Source organism: Cicer arietinum, chromosome 7 (assembly GCF_000331145.2).
Source record: "Cicer arietinum cultivar CDC Frontier isolate Library 1 chromosome 7, Cicar.CDCFrontier_v2.0, whole genome shotgun sequence".
Lineage (NCBI taxonomy): Eukaryota > Viridiplantae > Streptophyta > Magnoliopsida > Fabales > Fabaceae > Cicer > Cicer arietinum.
In genome coordinates this window covers 49,203,923-49,220,838 of record NC_021166.2, presented here as the reverse complement: position 1 = coordinate 49,220,838, position 16,916 = coordinate 49,203,923, and the positions used below count along the sequence as shown (strand labels likewise).

Here is a 16,916-nt window from a genome sequence, read left to right as displayed (position 1 = left end):
GACTTATAAGTTAAAGTTATGGACCGAAAACAAATGAAAATAACTAACATAAGTAAAATTAAGAGACTAAAAAAAAATAGAATAAAAAAAAATTAAGATATCAAATTAAAAATACAATAAATTAAATTAAATTGAATGATGTAACTTAATTACATATACTTTTTTATCAATTGGATCAAATTTCAAATGATTTGCAAGGATTATTCTTTTCTTAATACAATTACAAATTGGCTCCAAATAAATATTCAAAAATACCAATGTAGCACTTTGACTCGCACGGCCACTCATCATCACCCCAAACTCCCAAAGCAAGTGACCAGTGAATGAATGGTCAGAGGCTATCATTTTGAAATTGCCCAAACTTTCCCGCCTTTTGTTACTTCAAACTCTCTCTTCTTCTCAAATTCTCTCTTTTCCATTTGCATCAGTAAAAACTCAACGTTCCAAAAATCACACCAACAAAACGCTACCGTTTAGGGTTTCGACCTCCAAAACCCTTAACACTCTCTCTTCCACATCCATTTCCATAACACCAATTTCACCCACACCATGTACATCAAGGAAATATGCTTGGAAGGTTTCAAATCCTACGCAACACGAACTGTAGTTCCAGGCTTCGATCGTTTCTTCAACGCCATCACTGGCTTAAACGGTTCCGGCAAATCGAACATTCTCGATTCGATTTGCTTCGTTCTCGGGATCACTAACTTGCAGCAGGTTCGTGCTTCGAATCTTCAGGAACTCGTTTACAAGCAAGGACAAGCGGGAATCACTAAGGCTACTGTTTCAATTGTGTTTGATAATTCTGAAAGGAGTCGTAGTCCTCTTGGTTATGAAGACCATTCTGAGATTACTGTCACAAGACAGGTTCCTTTTTTTCCTTCTTATATTAAATTATTTGCTTTTATCTTTTAATTTATAGTTTAATTGTGTTTCTGATGGTTTTGAATTTTACATCATTTTCACTAAGTGTATGGTTCCACTTTTGGAGAAGATAAAATCAATTTTGGTGGTGTAATATTGGTTCTGACTTGTTTGGGTGCTATCGAGTAGAATTAATTTTGCCTCCAAAACTTGACTGCAACATGAAGCTAAGATCTGTAGCTTTTGAGTCCAAGCGTGATTGTTACACTCAAATTTAATATTCAACTCATTTTTACAAGAATACATTCAAAGATAAATTACTTTACATTCAACTCAATTTTATATAGACAATTTAAAATAAGGGTTGGAGTCTCGTGTGGATGAAAATATTGTGGTTGGGAGGGGAGACCCACCAAATGTGGCTAGTTAGGTTCCGTGGCAGAATTTAGTTATCAGCGAAGTTGGTGGATACTTCACACAAATAACATGGTTAATAAAACAGAGATAGCTGAAAATTTTAAAAAATTATGCGAAATGGGTTCTAGGCTTAGCTGGTGCTTGGATTGGTTTACTGTCTCTCTATCTTTTAATTAACTATTGCAATTAAATTCAAAATTGAATTATTTACTACACAGCTATGCAAACTCTCATTCTGTATGTGATTTGATGGGGTGCAATGCAGATTGTGGTTGGAGGGAGGAATAAATATTTGATAAATGGGAAACTTGCACAGCCAAGTCAAGTCCAAAACCTTTTCCATTCCGTGCAACTAAATGTTAACAATCCACATTTTCTTATCATGCAAGGGCGCATCACTAAGGTTTTAAATATGAAACCGCCAGAGATATTGTCTATGCTTGAGGAAGCTGCGGGGACAAGAATGTACGAGACAAAGAAAGAGGCAGCTCTAAAAACTCTTGAAAAGAAGCAGAGTAAGGTTGATGAGATCAACAAGCTTCTTGATCAGGAGATACTTCCGGCTTTGGAGAAATTGAGGAAAGAAAGGACGCAGTACATGCAATGGGCTAATTGTAATGCTGAGTTAGATAGGCTGAGAAGATTTTGTATTGCTTATGAGTATGTTCAAGCAGAGAGTATTAAAGACAAGGCTATGTATGAGGTGGAACAAGTAAAAGCCAAGATAGCTGAGATTGATGACATTTCTAAGACAACTATGGTGGAAGTAAAGGAAATGGAGACAAAAATAGCTCAGTTGACTGCTGAGAAGGAAGCAAGCATGGGTGGGGAAATGGAATCTCTGTCAAAGAAGGTAGATGAACTTTCGCAGGAGCTTGTGAAGGAAACGTCTGTACTAAATAATAAAGAGGACACTCTGAGGAGTGAAGAAGTCAACAAAGGAAAAGTACGTTAGTGGTGTTAGGGATTCATTCTTTGCTCAATTTCAATAATATTACTGTCTTTTTTTTAAACAATTATGCTACTTATGTTTTTAATCTTTTCCATTTTTGTGAACCTGATATTTGGATTTTGAACCTCGATATTTTAAAGATTGTTAAAAATATTGAAGAATTGAAGCAATCTGTAGAAGAGAAGGCCTCTGCCATTAAAAAGGCTGAAGAGGGGGCAGCTGATTTGAAAAATAGAGTTGAGGAGCTCTCAAAGAGCCTGGAGGAGCATGAAAAGGAATACCAGGTAAAAGAAGCATGTGCTGGCTTAATGTTGTCAGGATCTATGATGTCTATGTGTGGGTCTCTGTTATATTGAGGTGTTTTATTTATCCTATTGCTCAAAACTATTGATAGGGTGTTTTAGCTGGAAAGAGCAGTGGTAATGAGGATAAATGCTTAGAGGATCAACTAGGCGATGCAAAGATAGCAGTTGGGAGTGCTGAAACAGAATTGAAACAGCTGAAAACCAAAATTAGCCATTGTGAAAAGGAACTAAAAGAGAAAAAAAATCAATTAAGGTCAAAGCAGGATGAAGCTACTTCGGTGGAAAATGAGTTGAAAGCTAGAAAAAAGGATGTTGAAAATATCAAAACAGGATTGGAGTCTCTTCCTTATAAAGAGGGTGAGATGGAAGCTTTGCAAAAGGTTTGATTGGTTTCTCTTCTGTTAGTTTTTTTCAATTGAATTCTGCTTCTTTTTCTTTTCAATCTAAAGAGGTTCACAAGTCTCATTTAAGTAATTTTTTCTTTAAATGACTTCCAGGAGCGTGAATCTGAGAGGGATTGTGTGCAAAAGTTGAAGGATGAAATACGTGATATTTCAGTATACCTGGCTAATGTTGACTTTACATACCGTGATCCTGTCAAGAACTTTGATAGGTCAAAGGTGAAGGGAGTTGTTGCAAAACTCATCAAAGTGAGAGATAGGTCCACAGTGACTGCCCTAGAGGTAGATAGCGTGATAACATATATATGAATTTATCAATGAATGTTCTAATATTAATGGCTTGAATATGACCATTTTCAGGTTACAGCTGGTGGAAAGTTGTTTAATGTTGTAGTTGACACAGAAAGTACTGGAAAGCAATTATTACAGAATGGCAATCTTAGAAGAAGAGTGACAATTATACCTCTGAACAAAATACAATCCTATATTGTTCCTTCAAGAGTTCAACAAGCTGCTGTTAGATTGGTAGGTGACTGCAATTTTATATCTGTATTTTTTATTTTATTTAATGTTACCTAGTGTCTTGATTACTTAATTAGCTTTACTGAAGACCTTGGTTAATTTCATTGCAGGTGGGCAAGGAGAATGCAGAAATTGCGCTTTCTTTGGTTGGTTATGAAGAAGAATTGAAGGTTTGCTTCTTTGAATTTCAACTTATAAATTATAAATAAATTATATAGTAACATTTACAGCACATATTTCAAAAGTATTAATTTTAAATTTTATTTTATATCTGATGCTTACATGGGCACTGAAAGCATTTTCCTATGCCGTTTAACTTGATTTGATAATCTTGTTCTCCCGTTTTGTTGTGTTTATCTTGTTGGATGTATTGATCAGCTGTCTGGAAAATTTGATTCATTTTGATGTTCGGATTTATTTTTATTTAGTTTAATTTAATTTTCAACTAAAGTTTTTCTAACTAAATATCCTGTTTGTTCTAGAATGCAATGGAGTATGTCTTTGGCTCCACTTTTGTATGCAAAACTATCGATGCTGCAAAGCAGGTAACAAGCTACAACTCTTTTTCATCCTGAGTTATATGTAGGCTTAATAATTTAACATTGAGGTCCATAAAAAAAAATTAACATGGAGGCGTAAACTGTTCATTAAGGGTATCTACATGTTGTACTATAAATGCATTTCTTCACATCATGTATTCATTTATCACTTAATAGCTTGACGGTCATGTTATTGGTCCAACAATAACTGAATAACTTAATTGCAAGATAAGGCCGCCTTATAGACCTATAATGGGTTCACTTTGACTAGCACTTGGTTGCCCTTTTATGTAGAAATGTTTGCTGACTGTTAGGATGTAAGAGTTAAATAAAGTAGTGAGGGATAAGGATTAGTTAGGATAGTTAGTTGAGGAGACTCAAATGCATAATTGAATATATAATAATTGAATATATAAGAAGAAATTGTAGAATGGCATTCAGATTTGTTAGTTTGTAAAAACAGAGTAGCGGCTTTAGTTATAGAAGGAGAAGGAAACTGCTAGGTCCTAGAATAAAGGCGAGTTTGTTAGGATTGAAGCTAAGAAGTTAGTTAGGAGCTAGTTTTGTTGTTAAGTTTGCTAGACTTTATGTTTTATTTGTTCTCAGGAATTAGGGAAATATATTTTATTAAATTAAATATTTTTTTCTTTGTTGGGAGTTATTAAATTAAATATGCTGACAATACAATATACACACACACACACACACACAAGGATTGCAAGATAATTAAGGAAACATAATTAGGACTCTATACAATCAAATCCCTACAATTGAGATATTTTTCAATAATAAAACTAATAATAATAATAATAACAATTTTGGCACTCCCTTCAAGTTGGTGAATAGGTGTTCTCCATTCCCAACTTGGCAACAATCCTTTCAAAGTTGTTGCTATTCATCCCCTTAGTTAAAAGATTTGCAATGTTGCTTTTGGAGGAGACATAAGGAACACAAATTAGGTCATTATTGAGTTTTTTCTTTGATGAATTGTCTATCAAATTCAATATGCTTGGTTCAATCGTGTTGTACTGGATTGTGGTCACTGCTAATAGCAAATTTGTTATCACAACAAAGTCTCATTGGTTCATCCCATTTTATCCTCAAGTCTTCCAAAATGATCTTCAACCATAATAGTTCACATATCCCTTGTGCCATTGCCCTGAATTCTGCTTCAGTGTTGGATTTGAATACCACTTTTTTTTTTACTCTTTCAAGTCACAAGGTTCCCACTTAAGAAAGTGCAATATCTTGTAGTCGATCTCCTATCCACAATAAATCCTGCATCGTCAACACCAGTAGAGGCTTCAAGACCCTCATTTCCATTTCTTCTGATCAAAATTCCTCTTTCTGGTGTTCCTTTCAAATATTGCACGATTCTGAGTGTAGCTTGCAAGTGGATTTCCTTTGGTTTGTGCATGAATTGACTGGCTAGGCTTACAGCGAAGACAACATCATGTCTAGTATGTGAGAGGTATATAAGTCTTCCAACTAATCTTTAACACATTTCCTTGTCAACTGCAATATCTTCTTTTGTATTCCTCAACTTTAAATTTGGATCTATTGGTGTGCTTGCAGGCTTGCACGCTGTTTTACTTGTTTCTTTTAGAAGGTCAGTGATTTATTTTTGTTGGCATATGAAAATCCCTTTATTGGAGTGGGCCACTTCAATTCCCATGAAATATTTCAATTTCCCCAAGGTCTTAATTTCTAATTCCTTGGCTAGATGTCGTCCTAACAGTTGTTGTTCCTTTTCATCGTCACCAGTCACTATAATGTCATCCACATATACCAATATCACTGTTGCTCCCCTGACTTGGAGTGTTTAATAAAGAGGGTGTGGTCTCATAGGCTCTGTTTGAAGCCCAAACCCACCATGACTCTAGTAAATCTTCCAAACCATGTTTGTGACGATTGTTTGAGCCCATATAAAAGGTTTTATATGGGCTCAAACAATCGTCACAAACATATCCAAGGGGGCAAGTCCATATAGATCTCTTCTTCATGATCTCCATGGAGAAAAACATTTTTTACATCAAATTGATGTAAGTTCCAACTATAATTTGCTGCTAGAGATAATATTACCTCGTCTGCTTTCATTTTTGCAACCAGAGCAAATGTCTCCGAGTAATCCACCCCATATGTTTGAGTGTATCCTTTAGCTACCAACCTTGCCTTGTATCTCTCAATAAATCCATCAACCTTGTACTTTACAGTATCCACCCACTTGTACACCTACATGTTTATTTTCATTTGGCAGAGGAACTAAATCCCAAGTATTGTTCTTCTCCAACGCTTCCATTTCAAAGTCCATGGCCCGTTTCCATTTCTTGTCAGACAATACTTCAGATAGAGAGGTAGATATAGTGGTAGTGTTTAGGTTTGTAAGGAAGGTTTTATGGATCGGTGAAAATTGTTCAAAACAAAGGTAGTTGGAAAAGGGTATGTGTCTTGTTGGTACATGTCCTAGTCTCTTTCTTTAGGGCAATTGGAATATGGAGATCATCATAAAGTGATGGTGTGCTGGACTCTGGTTCGTGTGCATGGGAAGGTTTAGAAATTGAATCACTAGAGTTTGAAGAGTTAAGGGAAGTTATCTCATGTAAAGTTGGATTGGACTCTCATGGGAAGTTATCTCATGTAAAGTTGGATTGGACTCTCATGGAAAGTTATCTCGTTTTGTGTTTTCATCATGTCATGTGTTGTATTTTCTTACTGTATATCTACCTAATCTAAAATATAATTGCTTTTAAAATTGTCACATAATGCTCCACTTAAATAGGTGATTGCAAATTCTTTCCACTTTGATACTTCATATTTTTTTTCTCTAATCTGATATATGATCAATTCTCACCGACCAGTATAGATGCTCAATTTCACTTGCATTTTGTTGGATGTCTAATAGGTGGCATTTAGTCGGGAGATTCACACCACTAGTGTCACTCTTGAAGGAGATATATTTCAGCCAAGTGGTCTTTTGACTGGGGGAAGCAGGAAGTATGATTCTATCTTGTTTAAATTGTTAAGTTCTCACTGCAGGATACATATCTTGACTGTGACCAGAGATGAAAGAATATTTTGACAACTTTTAATTGACTTTACAGGAACTATTCTCTACTAAGTGATGCAGTCACTTAGTTATTGAATGCTTGTATCTGATGATATTATGTTGTATATACTTTTTGGTATGTTATGATGGGTTTGATGTAACAGGGGAAGCGGTGATCTACTGAGGCAACTTCATGCTGTGGCTGAAGCTGAGTCAAAACTTTCAGTGCATCAAAGTAGGTTATCAGAGATTGAGGCAAAGGTAGCCCTTGAACACCTGTTTTTTCTAAATGACATGGAAACTTACATTTAGAAAAGCCTGTAAGATATGGAATTTACATTGTTAAACCAAATTGCATATTTCTTTAGTAACTGCTATTGTGAAACAAAGCTGACGTTGTTTTATTTGTCTGGGTTTGCTTTTGCAACTTAACATAAAGGAATGATAAGCCAGTGAGCCTAATTAACATAGGTTAGAGTCAATAGCTTGAAGTCTATTTGTCAAGAGTACGTGTGTCAAATGTTGTGTTGAAAATCACCTCTGTAATATAATTAATGGTGGATGGTTTCCAATATATATTGGTTAGATACATTACTATATAACTTTTTTATGGGAACAATTCAGTAGAGTAGAGAAAGACAAAAGTGTAAGGCAACCATATCCTCCTTGATAAAGAAAATAAGAAAAAACAAGAAATACAGCAATGAAACAAATTGCACTAATTTCTCTGTCATTGGAAACTCCTTCTAAAATTGCTAGTAGTAGTAGGCAAGGACTGCAAAGAAACTACAAAAAGAAAAGTGAATGTTAAGAACGAACCCCTCCACCCCCACCCACCCATATTCTTGCATTCCTCATGCCATGGATATGTTACACTGCCAAAGCGCCCTGCACCATTTTCACCTCTTAAACACTAGAAGAAAGGGTTTTTTTGTATTGAATCATTGGTGTAGTATCTATTAAACCTTGTCTGTAGATTCATTAGTTCAACATATATGCTCTTGAGAGAAGCTAGAGTTGTTTACAGACATTTGTCGTCATAATACATATAAAAAATTACAAAATAAGTAGTGCTTTTTTGTATGAAATTGAACTCGAATTATGATTCAATTCTGCATTAGGAGTTTTTTATTTTTGTTTAGATTTGCTATTTTTACTTTACATAATTTTGTGGAGCCTAGTCATTTTTCTATGTCAATTTCTTCTGTATAAAGCTCATGGTTAAAACTTTTAGCATAATCTCAATTTCTACTGTTTTGTCTCTGTATCTTGGCTAACAGATCAAAGAGCTACTTCCTCTTCAGAAAAAATTTAAAGACCTCAAAGCACAATTAGAACTCAAGTCATATGATCTTTCATTGTTTCAGAGCAGAGCTGAGCAAAACGAGCATCATAAGGTATTAATTCATTTCTTTCACCTTGATTTTGTGTAGTTACAGTATTATTTTTCTCCATGTTATTGCTATTTATCTCTCTTTGCCCTCTCCCTTTTACCCCTATCTCGTTTCTCTTTGTAGCTTGGAGAATTAGTCAAGAAGATTGAGCAAGAACTTGAAGAAGCAAAATCTGCAGTCAAAGAAAAGCAACTTTTATATGAGAAATGTGTTAAGACTGTTTCATCACTTGAGAAATCAATCAAAGAACATGACAATAATCGAGAAAGTAGGCTAAAAGGTTTGGAGAAAAAGATAAAGTCGATTAAATCCCAAATGCAGTCATCTTCGAAAGACCTTAAGGTATACTTGAAATCTTAGTTATAATTTATTTGTTATTATTTTTTGACATACTACAACTCATTTGAACTTATTTATAACATTTGAATAATTGCCAAGGATGTTCAGCAGTTTGGGTAATCCCGACCCAACCCTTAACCTGACATATACCTAAGTATTTGGTCTGAGAATTTTATGTCATATGGTCCAACCCGTCCCCTCGAAACTCTATGTGTACTTTGATTTGGGAAGCGGATTTTGAACCCCAACCCGGTGAACCCGTAACCTGACCTTAACCATTTAACTTTTAACTTTTTTTAAATTTTCTTTCTTCACATATACTTACGACTAAGTTGAGTGAATATAATTATATTTGAGAATTATTCAGCTTATTGTATTATTTAACTTTTTTTCAAAATTTTGGTTGTATAAAATATTTCCATGTTTAGGTTTAATGTGGCAATTTATGTTTTTTTACATGACCCAAATGACCAACCCGTTTCTTTAATGGTTGGTTTGGATTGGATTTAACCCCAAAAAATTATGTAAACCCGATTCAAATCAATCCAGAGACATTATATTGGTTTGGGTAATGGGTTTGGTCAAATCCTACCTTCTGTGACAGTCAAGTGGTTGCACTCATGGCTGTCAAATTCATGAGTTAACTTGTAAGCTTGTCCGAATTTCTGTGTAAACTAGCATATTAAAGATTGCTGATCTTGATTGTGGATTCAATTATCAAGTATTAATATTAAGCAAAAAAGTTCATGGTGTCCTGATCTTAAGTAAAAAAAGTGGGAGATATGGTTTTGAAGTTTTCTTTGAAGAAAAAATGTTGGGATGGAATTTCAAGATTTGAGTGCTTGTAATTAAATAATAATCTAATTTAAAGGAATTAAGGTAAAGAATAAGCAAATAGTCATTGCATTGTGATAATTAATTGGTTACTTGCTGGTTTTAGGGACATGATAATGAAAAGGAGAGGCTTGTAATGGAAATGGAAGCTGTTATCCAGGAGCAAGCATCCCTGGAGAATCAATTAGCAGTAATGGGAACACAGATTAGTAATCTTTCCTCAGAACTAGAAGAACAAAAATCCAAAGTAAGCATAGATAACTCTTTTGATTGATCTCTTTCTCTAAAGCAAGAATTGTGTCCTCAAACCTCCAAGGTGTAGGTTGTTGCTGCAAGGTATACTCTTGATGAAGCTCGGTCAGAGCTGAATGCAGTTCGTCAGAAAATGAAGCAATGTGACAAGGAAATCAGTGGAATTGTTAAAGAACAGAAAAAGCTTGAACATAAATTTAGTGAGAGTAATCTTGAAAGGAAGAGGATGGAAAATGAGGTAATATTTGAACTGTAATTGTCCATACCCGTAGAACTTGTGTGCTAAAGAACAATCTCCTAATTCTATTTTGTTCTAGGTAAAACGAATGGAAATGGAACAGAAAGACTGTTCCGCGAGGGTGGATAAATTGATAGAGAAGCATGCATGGATTGCTTCTGAAAAACAGTTGTTTGGTAAAAGTGGGACTGATTATGATTTTTCTTCTCGTAATCCTGGTAAAGCAAGGGAAGAACTCGAGAAGCTTCAGGCTGAACAATCTGGGTGTGTTGCTTTAAAAATATGATTTCTTTATTCTTATCATTTTGTGTGCAACTATATTTACACATCCTCCTCATTTACTATGGTGACACTTTTGTTTTTATTGTTTTGCACAATCAAGGCTTGAGAAAAGGGTGAACAAAAAAGTAATGGCAATGTTTGAGAAGGCAGAAGACGAGTACAATGACTTGATGTCAAAGAAAAATATAATTGAGGTGATTTTTAATCTGTTTCAACATTTTCTACCTTTCATCCTTAAATGCTCAATCTATTCTTGTTTTGCCTAGAATGACAAGTCTAAAATCAAGAAGGTGATTGAAGAGCTAGATGAGAAAAAGAAAGAGACACTAAATGTTACCTGGATCAAAGTGAATAAGTAAGTTTCTTTTCTCATGTAATTTGGTTTCTTAATATATTTTCTAAGGTATTAAAATCATTCATAAGGTTTCACCTAAAAGTTTAATTTTTTTATAGTTGGATTGGTTGTTAGGGTAGGTTGAGAGCCTTTGTGACTAATTGATCAAGAGGTCGATTATCGAATCCAACCTACCCTTTTTAATAAAAAAAAATGGAATTTCTGTATAAGGTATGGCAAACCGTGTGAAATGTCTGCGCTTTCAGCCTAAAGGATTCTTGCATTAAGGGACACGTCCTATTATGTTAGATATAAAACCATACATTCACCAGCCACCATCTCACAATTTAAGCTTTTGGTGAATTGGTTCTTAACAATGCCATCCATTGATTATTCTATTTTTCTTTTTAACTAAACAATGATTGTGTATCATGATTTTGTTCTGTTAATTTAGTGACTTCGGATCCATATTTTCTACACTATTACCGGGCACAATGGCTAAGTTAGAACCTCCAGAAGGATGCAGCTTTCTTGATGGTCTTGAGGTTCGCGTTGCATTTGGAAGTGTATGGAAACAGTCATTGTCTGAACTGAGTGGAGGTCAACGATCGTTGCTCGCACTTTCTCTGATTCTGGCACTGCTTCTTTTTAAACCTGCTCCACTATACATCTTGGACGAGGTAAGTTTTACGTGATTTTACTTGTAAATTTTTTATACAATCTTAATTGTACTGGAAAATGGTATTATGATTCATTTGTCCTTTCTGGTAAGAATTATATATTGCAGAAAATTTGGCTGGCATTGTTTTCGTTGTTTTGTTTTAAAATATTCATAAGTTCAGTAAACTATTTATTACTTTATATACATGACAGATACATAACTAATTGAAAATTTATTCGAGTAACTTTTGATAGGCTGGAGTGGGGTTATAGATAAAATTTTGGAGATGAAGAATAATACTCGCTCTAGTTCCCATATACAAGAAAAGTTTGTATTTTTTGTCCTAATTATAGAAAAAAAAGTCACAAAGATGTGTTTTGTAGGGATCAACCATTGGTTCTCCATCCACAAATGAGTCACTCCTTTTGGATTTGTGTATACAATTAATAGTGTGCATGAACAATTTTTGTCAATATAGTTAATTTCTTATTGTTGGCTCACATGACATTATAATTATAATTTCATGTCATTTGATTTATGTAGCTGATCCCATTTAGAGGTAAATGATTATTTTTACATGTATTTTATACTTTGGAAGCAACAATTATCGGTTCAGCCAAATGTTAACTGTTATTTGTTGCAGGTTGATGCAGCTCTTGATTTGAGTCACACACAAAACATAGGGAAGATGATAAAAAATCACTTTCCACACTCCCAGGTAGGATAGTTTATGGTACTGTGGCGTGATTTTCTTTATTTCATGCAATCTTATTATTTTTCAATTCCAAAAAATAATAACCATCAGATTGTAGTTGTATGATATCAACAAGATACATAAAGTTGCCTTGTTTAACACATTTCGAGCATGTAGATTCAGTAATGACTTTCTTTTTGTTTTACAACTTATTAAATCAATTTTCTTTTACAATTCAAATTTCGTGCATGTCACCCACACACCCAACAAGTTGAATAACCTCATTTCTTTTGATTTGCAGTTTATTGTGGTGTCACTGAAGGAAGGCATGTTCAATAATGCAAATGTTCTTTTCCGGACAAAATTTGTAGATGGTGTTTCAACTGTTCAGCGAACTGTAGCCAAGCAAAACAAGTGATATATTGGAATTATTCCTGCATCTGCTATACGTCTTAGAAACATGTTCATCTTGGACAATAGATATGAAGATGGTGCCTGCAATTGAATGCTTATGTAGTTTGAACATCAGTGTGGGTCGATATGTCATTGTATTTTGTTTATTTATAGCAGTATAAGTCATTCCTACCAATGTAACTAAATAGGCTAGAACCCGGAAATGCACATGAAAATAACTCTTGCATGTAAGTCTTGTGTTCGTATTTACTGTTGTGAAAGGGTGGTATATATTTGCACGGATTATATGTATGTTCTTTTAAAATAAGAATTTTTAAAATTTTAGTAGTTTTTTAATAAAAAATTTATAATTAAGGGTCAAAGGCACTTTTTTGACAATTGGTTGATTTTCATTTTTCATCATAATTTTTAAACATTAAGGAAAATAGTTTTCACCTCCCTTGAGTTTTCTTTAAATATACTCACACCTCCATCTAATTTTTAAGTATACAGTCACCTCTCCTATTTATGTTTGCAAATGACAGAAACCCTTTGATGTATTGCTTGGTAGGAATAGGCACAAAAAAAAAAAACTAGACTGAAGTGGTTTAGAGAACCTAACCAAACCAAACTATTTTAAAACTAAATCAGTTCAAAAAAATTAAAAATCAAACTTTATTTTAAAATTAATTTTTTTAATTGAACTGGTTTTAAAAAATACAGTAAACTGGATTGGTTTTAAATTTTAATTCTAACAAAATTCCAAAACCCTAAAATCAAAATCAATTTTCATATGTTTCAGAATTCTAAAATTAAAATAAACTGAAATGAAGTCATGGTCCATGGCCGTCACCACAAATAGAAAAGCCATCTCTTCTCTCTTCGTGTACCTGAACCCTCTCGTTTTCTGCCGTTTCCTCTTAGGCATTCATCCACCTCCGTTTTCTCTATTTCACCTTTGTCACCCTCCGCCTTCTGCCGTATCCTCTCAGATATTCATTCACCTCCGTTTTCACCATTTCACTATTTCACCATTTTAGTTCATCTTCATTATTTTGCTTGTCTGATATCCTTTTGAGTCGAGTTCATGCTTTTACCATCCCAAACTTTTGAAATGAAAACTAGTTATGTGTTGAAAATTCGAGTTCATGCATTTTATTCCAATCATAATTGGTACTCTTTGATTGTTTTGTTGTATTTTTTTGAAATTGTTTAATTTGGCCTTGTTTATCTTTGTATTTTTAAAGTTATAAATTAATAATTGCTTAAACTTTGTATTCATTGTTGAGTTTTTTTTCTCTGTATTTGTATTCATGCTTACTGTTTTTTAATTTAGAAAACATATCATGCCTTGTGTGCTCTGACTTCTGATTGATGTTTAAATAATTTGGGGTTATTTAGAAAATTATTTTATTTAATTCTAGAGATGTTTGGAGAACATTGCAATTTTATTTGTTCTATGAAGTTTTCTTTTTTATTATTATGGTCTTGCTTTTCTGACTCATGTATTTCTTTAAGACAACCAATATTTTGAAATTGTAATTTTGTCATATAATAAAAGTGATAAAAAAAATTGTAATTTTGTCCTCATGTGTTGAATAAGGAGGTCTTTAATAATTTGGAAAAGGTCATAAAGGGACATATTCTCTATCATTCAGCTTTATGAGAATTGACAACAAACTATTCTTCATGACATTCTAAAATGAAAGTTTCTTTATACCATTGACTTTATTACTGAATCATAACTAATATGAATAATCTTTGTTAACATTATGTTTGATTTGACCTTAAATATTCTTCTCTAACTCTACAAACAGTAACTTGGATAACAACATGTTAAAAATACACATTATGCAGAAAAATCATTTCTGTACACAACCACAAACAACAATCAGTCAATCACGAACTTGCTTATCCAACTTCAGATCAACAGTTTTTTGTTCCAAGATCACAAATGATCCTCCTAGCTCAATTACCTTGGTGGTAGCATATATATATTGCGTTTCTAACATGATCACATTGTTATTCTTGTTTTCAATTCTCATTCATTTGTAATAGAGCTAACAATTCTAATATTAATTTGGAAAGCATCTTAAATAGATTTTTCAAAAATATATTACTATAACAAACTAGCTCTTTTAGTAACAAACTACGCATTTGAATTGTGTATTTAACTTGACCTGTCTTGCTTAATTAGTTTAGATATTATACATTATTCTTTTAGAAGAAATTAGGATAATTAGGTAAAATTTGACTTATTGGAAAAGAAAAAAAAGTTAAAACTGTAAGATTTATGGGTCACATATGTAATTAATTAGTAAAGTGTGTTAGGGTCATTATATAATTAGCCAATAAACTAGGGGTCAAATAAAATATAATAGTTTATGGCTAAAGAGCATAATGGTTATGAAAATTAATAGTGTAGATACCAGACAGTTTCTAATTTAATGAGGGGCTGAATTGGAAATACTGCAATTTGGGATATAACTAATAATAGTTATATATAGGGGTAATGGTCCCCAAGGCAAACACAATAAGACTATTCAGTTTCAAAACCCTAAAGGAGAAAACTCTCTGGTTCTCTCTATCCCCATCAAGAGAGCAAGGTCTTCATGGTGTTTTGCTTAGGAAGATCACTCAACCCATTGGCTCTATCATCATTATCCCAGGATTTCATTAATGGCAATTCCCACAGGTACGCTTCCGCCTTTGGCTATTCATCATGTAATTGACATGGATAATTAACAAGTGGTATCAGAGCCTACCATGTTTAATTCATGATGAAATTCGGTTATTGTCTTTGTTTTAAGATGGAATTTGGGAATTTTGATATATATATTATGGAATCCATATTTTTAACGTGTTTGAAAAATTAGGGTTTGTAATTTGGGAATTTGGGAATTTTGATATATACATTATGGAATCCATAATTTTAACGTGTTTGAAAAATTAGGGTTTGTAATTTGGGAATTTTGATATATATATTTGAGTACTAACATTGCAAAATGTTTTGAAAAATTAGGGTTTGTAATTTGGGAATTTGGGAATTTTGATATATATATTATGGAATCCATATTTTTAACGTGTTTGAAAAATTAGGGTTTGTAATTTGGGAATTTGGGAATTTTGATATATATATTATGGAATCCATATTTTTAACGTGTTTGAAAAATTAGGGTTTGTAATTTGGGAATTTGGGAATTTTGATATATATATTATGGAATCCATATTTTTAACGTGTTTGAAAAATTAGGGTTTGTAATTTGGGAATTTGGGAATTTTGATATATATATTATGGAATCCATATTTTTAACGTGTTTGAAAAATTAGGGTTTGTAATTTGGGAATTTGGGAATTTTGATATATATATTATGGAATCCATATTTTTAACGTGTTTGAAAAATTAGGGTTTGTAATTTGGGAATTTGGGAATTTTGATATATATATTATGGAATCCATATTTTTAACGTGTTTGAAAAATTAGGGTTTGTAATTTGGGAATTTGGGAATTTTGATATATATATTATGGAATCCATATTTTTAACGTGTTTGAAAAATTAGGGTTTGTAATTTGGGAATTTGGGAATTTTGATATATATATTATGGAATCCATATTTTTAACGTGTTTGAAAAATTAGGGTTTGTAATTTGGGAATTTGGGAATTTTGATATATATATTATGGAATCCATATTTTTAACGTGTTTGAAAAATTAGGGTTTGTAATTTGGGAATTTGGGAATTTTGATATATATATTATGGAATCCATATTTTTAACGTGTTTGAAAAATTAGGGTTTGTAATTTGGGAATTTGGGAATTTTGATATATATATTATGGAATCCATATTTTTAACGTGTTTGAAAAATTAGGGTTTGTAATTTGGGAATTTGGGAATTTTGATATATATATTATGGAATCCATATTTTTAACGTGTTTGAAAAATTAGGGTTTGTAATTTGGGAATTTGGGAATTTTGATATATATATTATGGAATCCATATTTTTAACGTGTTTGAAAAATTAGGGTTTGTAATTTGGGAATTTGGGAATTTTGATATATATATTATGGAATCCATATTTTTAACGTGTTTGAAAAATTAGGGTTTGTAATTTGGGAATTTGGGAATTTTGATATATATATTATGGAATCCATATTTTTAACGTGTTTGAAAAATTAGGGTTTGTAATTTGGGAATTTGGGAATTTTGATATATATATTATGGAATCCATATTTTTAACGTGTTTGAAAAATTAGGGTTTGTAATTTGGGAATTTGGGAATTTTGATATATATATTATGGAATCCATATTTTTAACGTGTTTGAAAAATTAGGGTTTGTAATTTGGGAATTTGGGAATTTTGATATATATATTATGGAATCCATATTTTTAACGTGTTTGAAAAATTAGGGTTTGTAATTTGGGAATTTGGGAATTTTGATATATATATT

At 32.7% G+C, this 16,916-nt stretch overlaps 1 protein-coding gene across 1 annotated transcript; it reads left to right on the top strand.

Moving 5' to 3' along the window:
• The first annotated feature begins 260 nt into the window (after window positions 1-260).
• Window positions 261-12,773, top strand: LOC101501239 (structural maintenance of chromosomes protein 2-1-like). The gene is made up of 20 exons (XM_004510935.4): window positions 261-867; window positions 1,547-2,227; window positions 2,374-2,517; window positions 2,628-2,918; window positions 3,036-3,221; window positions 3,300-3,464; window positions 3,572-3,631; window positions 3,944-4,006; window positions 6,903-6,994; window positions 7,211-7,307; window positions 8,327-8,443; window positions 8,564-8,782; window positions 9,720-9,860; window positions 9,936-10,103; window positions 10,183-10,367; window positions 10,486-10,579; window positions 10,652-10,740; window positions 11,174-11,399; window positions 12,024-12,098; window positions 12,376-12,773. Exons 1-20 carry the CDS (start codon window positions 550-552, stop codon window positions 12,490-12,492), a joined length of 3,528 nt encoding a protein of 1,175 aa, XP_004510992.1. The 5' UTR covers window positions 261-549; the 3' UTR covers window positions 12,493-12,773.
• Window positions 12,774-16,916: the final 4,143 nt, after the last annotated feature.

Coding starts and splice junctions, on each gene's coding strand:
- LOC101501239 (XM_004510935.4), top strand. CDS start 550: ATGTACATCAAGGAAATATGCTTGGAAGGTTTCAAATCCTACGCAACA. Junction 10,741..11,173: donor ACCTGGATCAAAGTGAATAA/GTAAGTTTCTTT, acceptor CTGTTAATTTAG/TGACTTCGGATCCATATTTT. Junction 12,099..12,375: donor ATCACTTTCCACACTCCCAG/GTAGGATAGTTT, acceptor TTTGATTTGCAG/TTTATTGTGGTGTCACTGAA.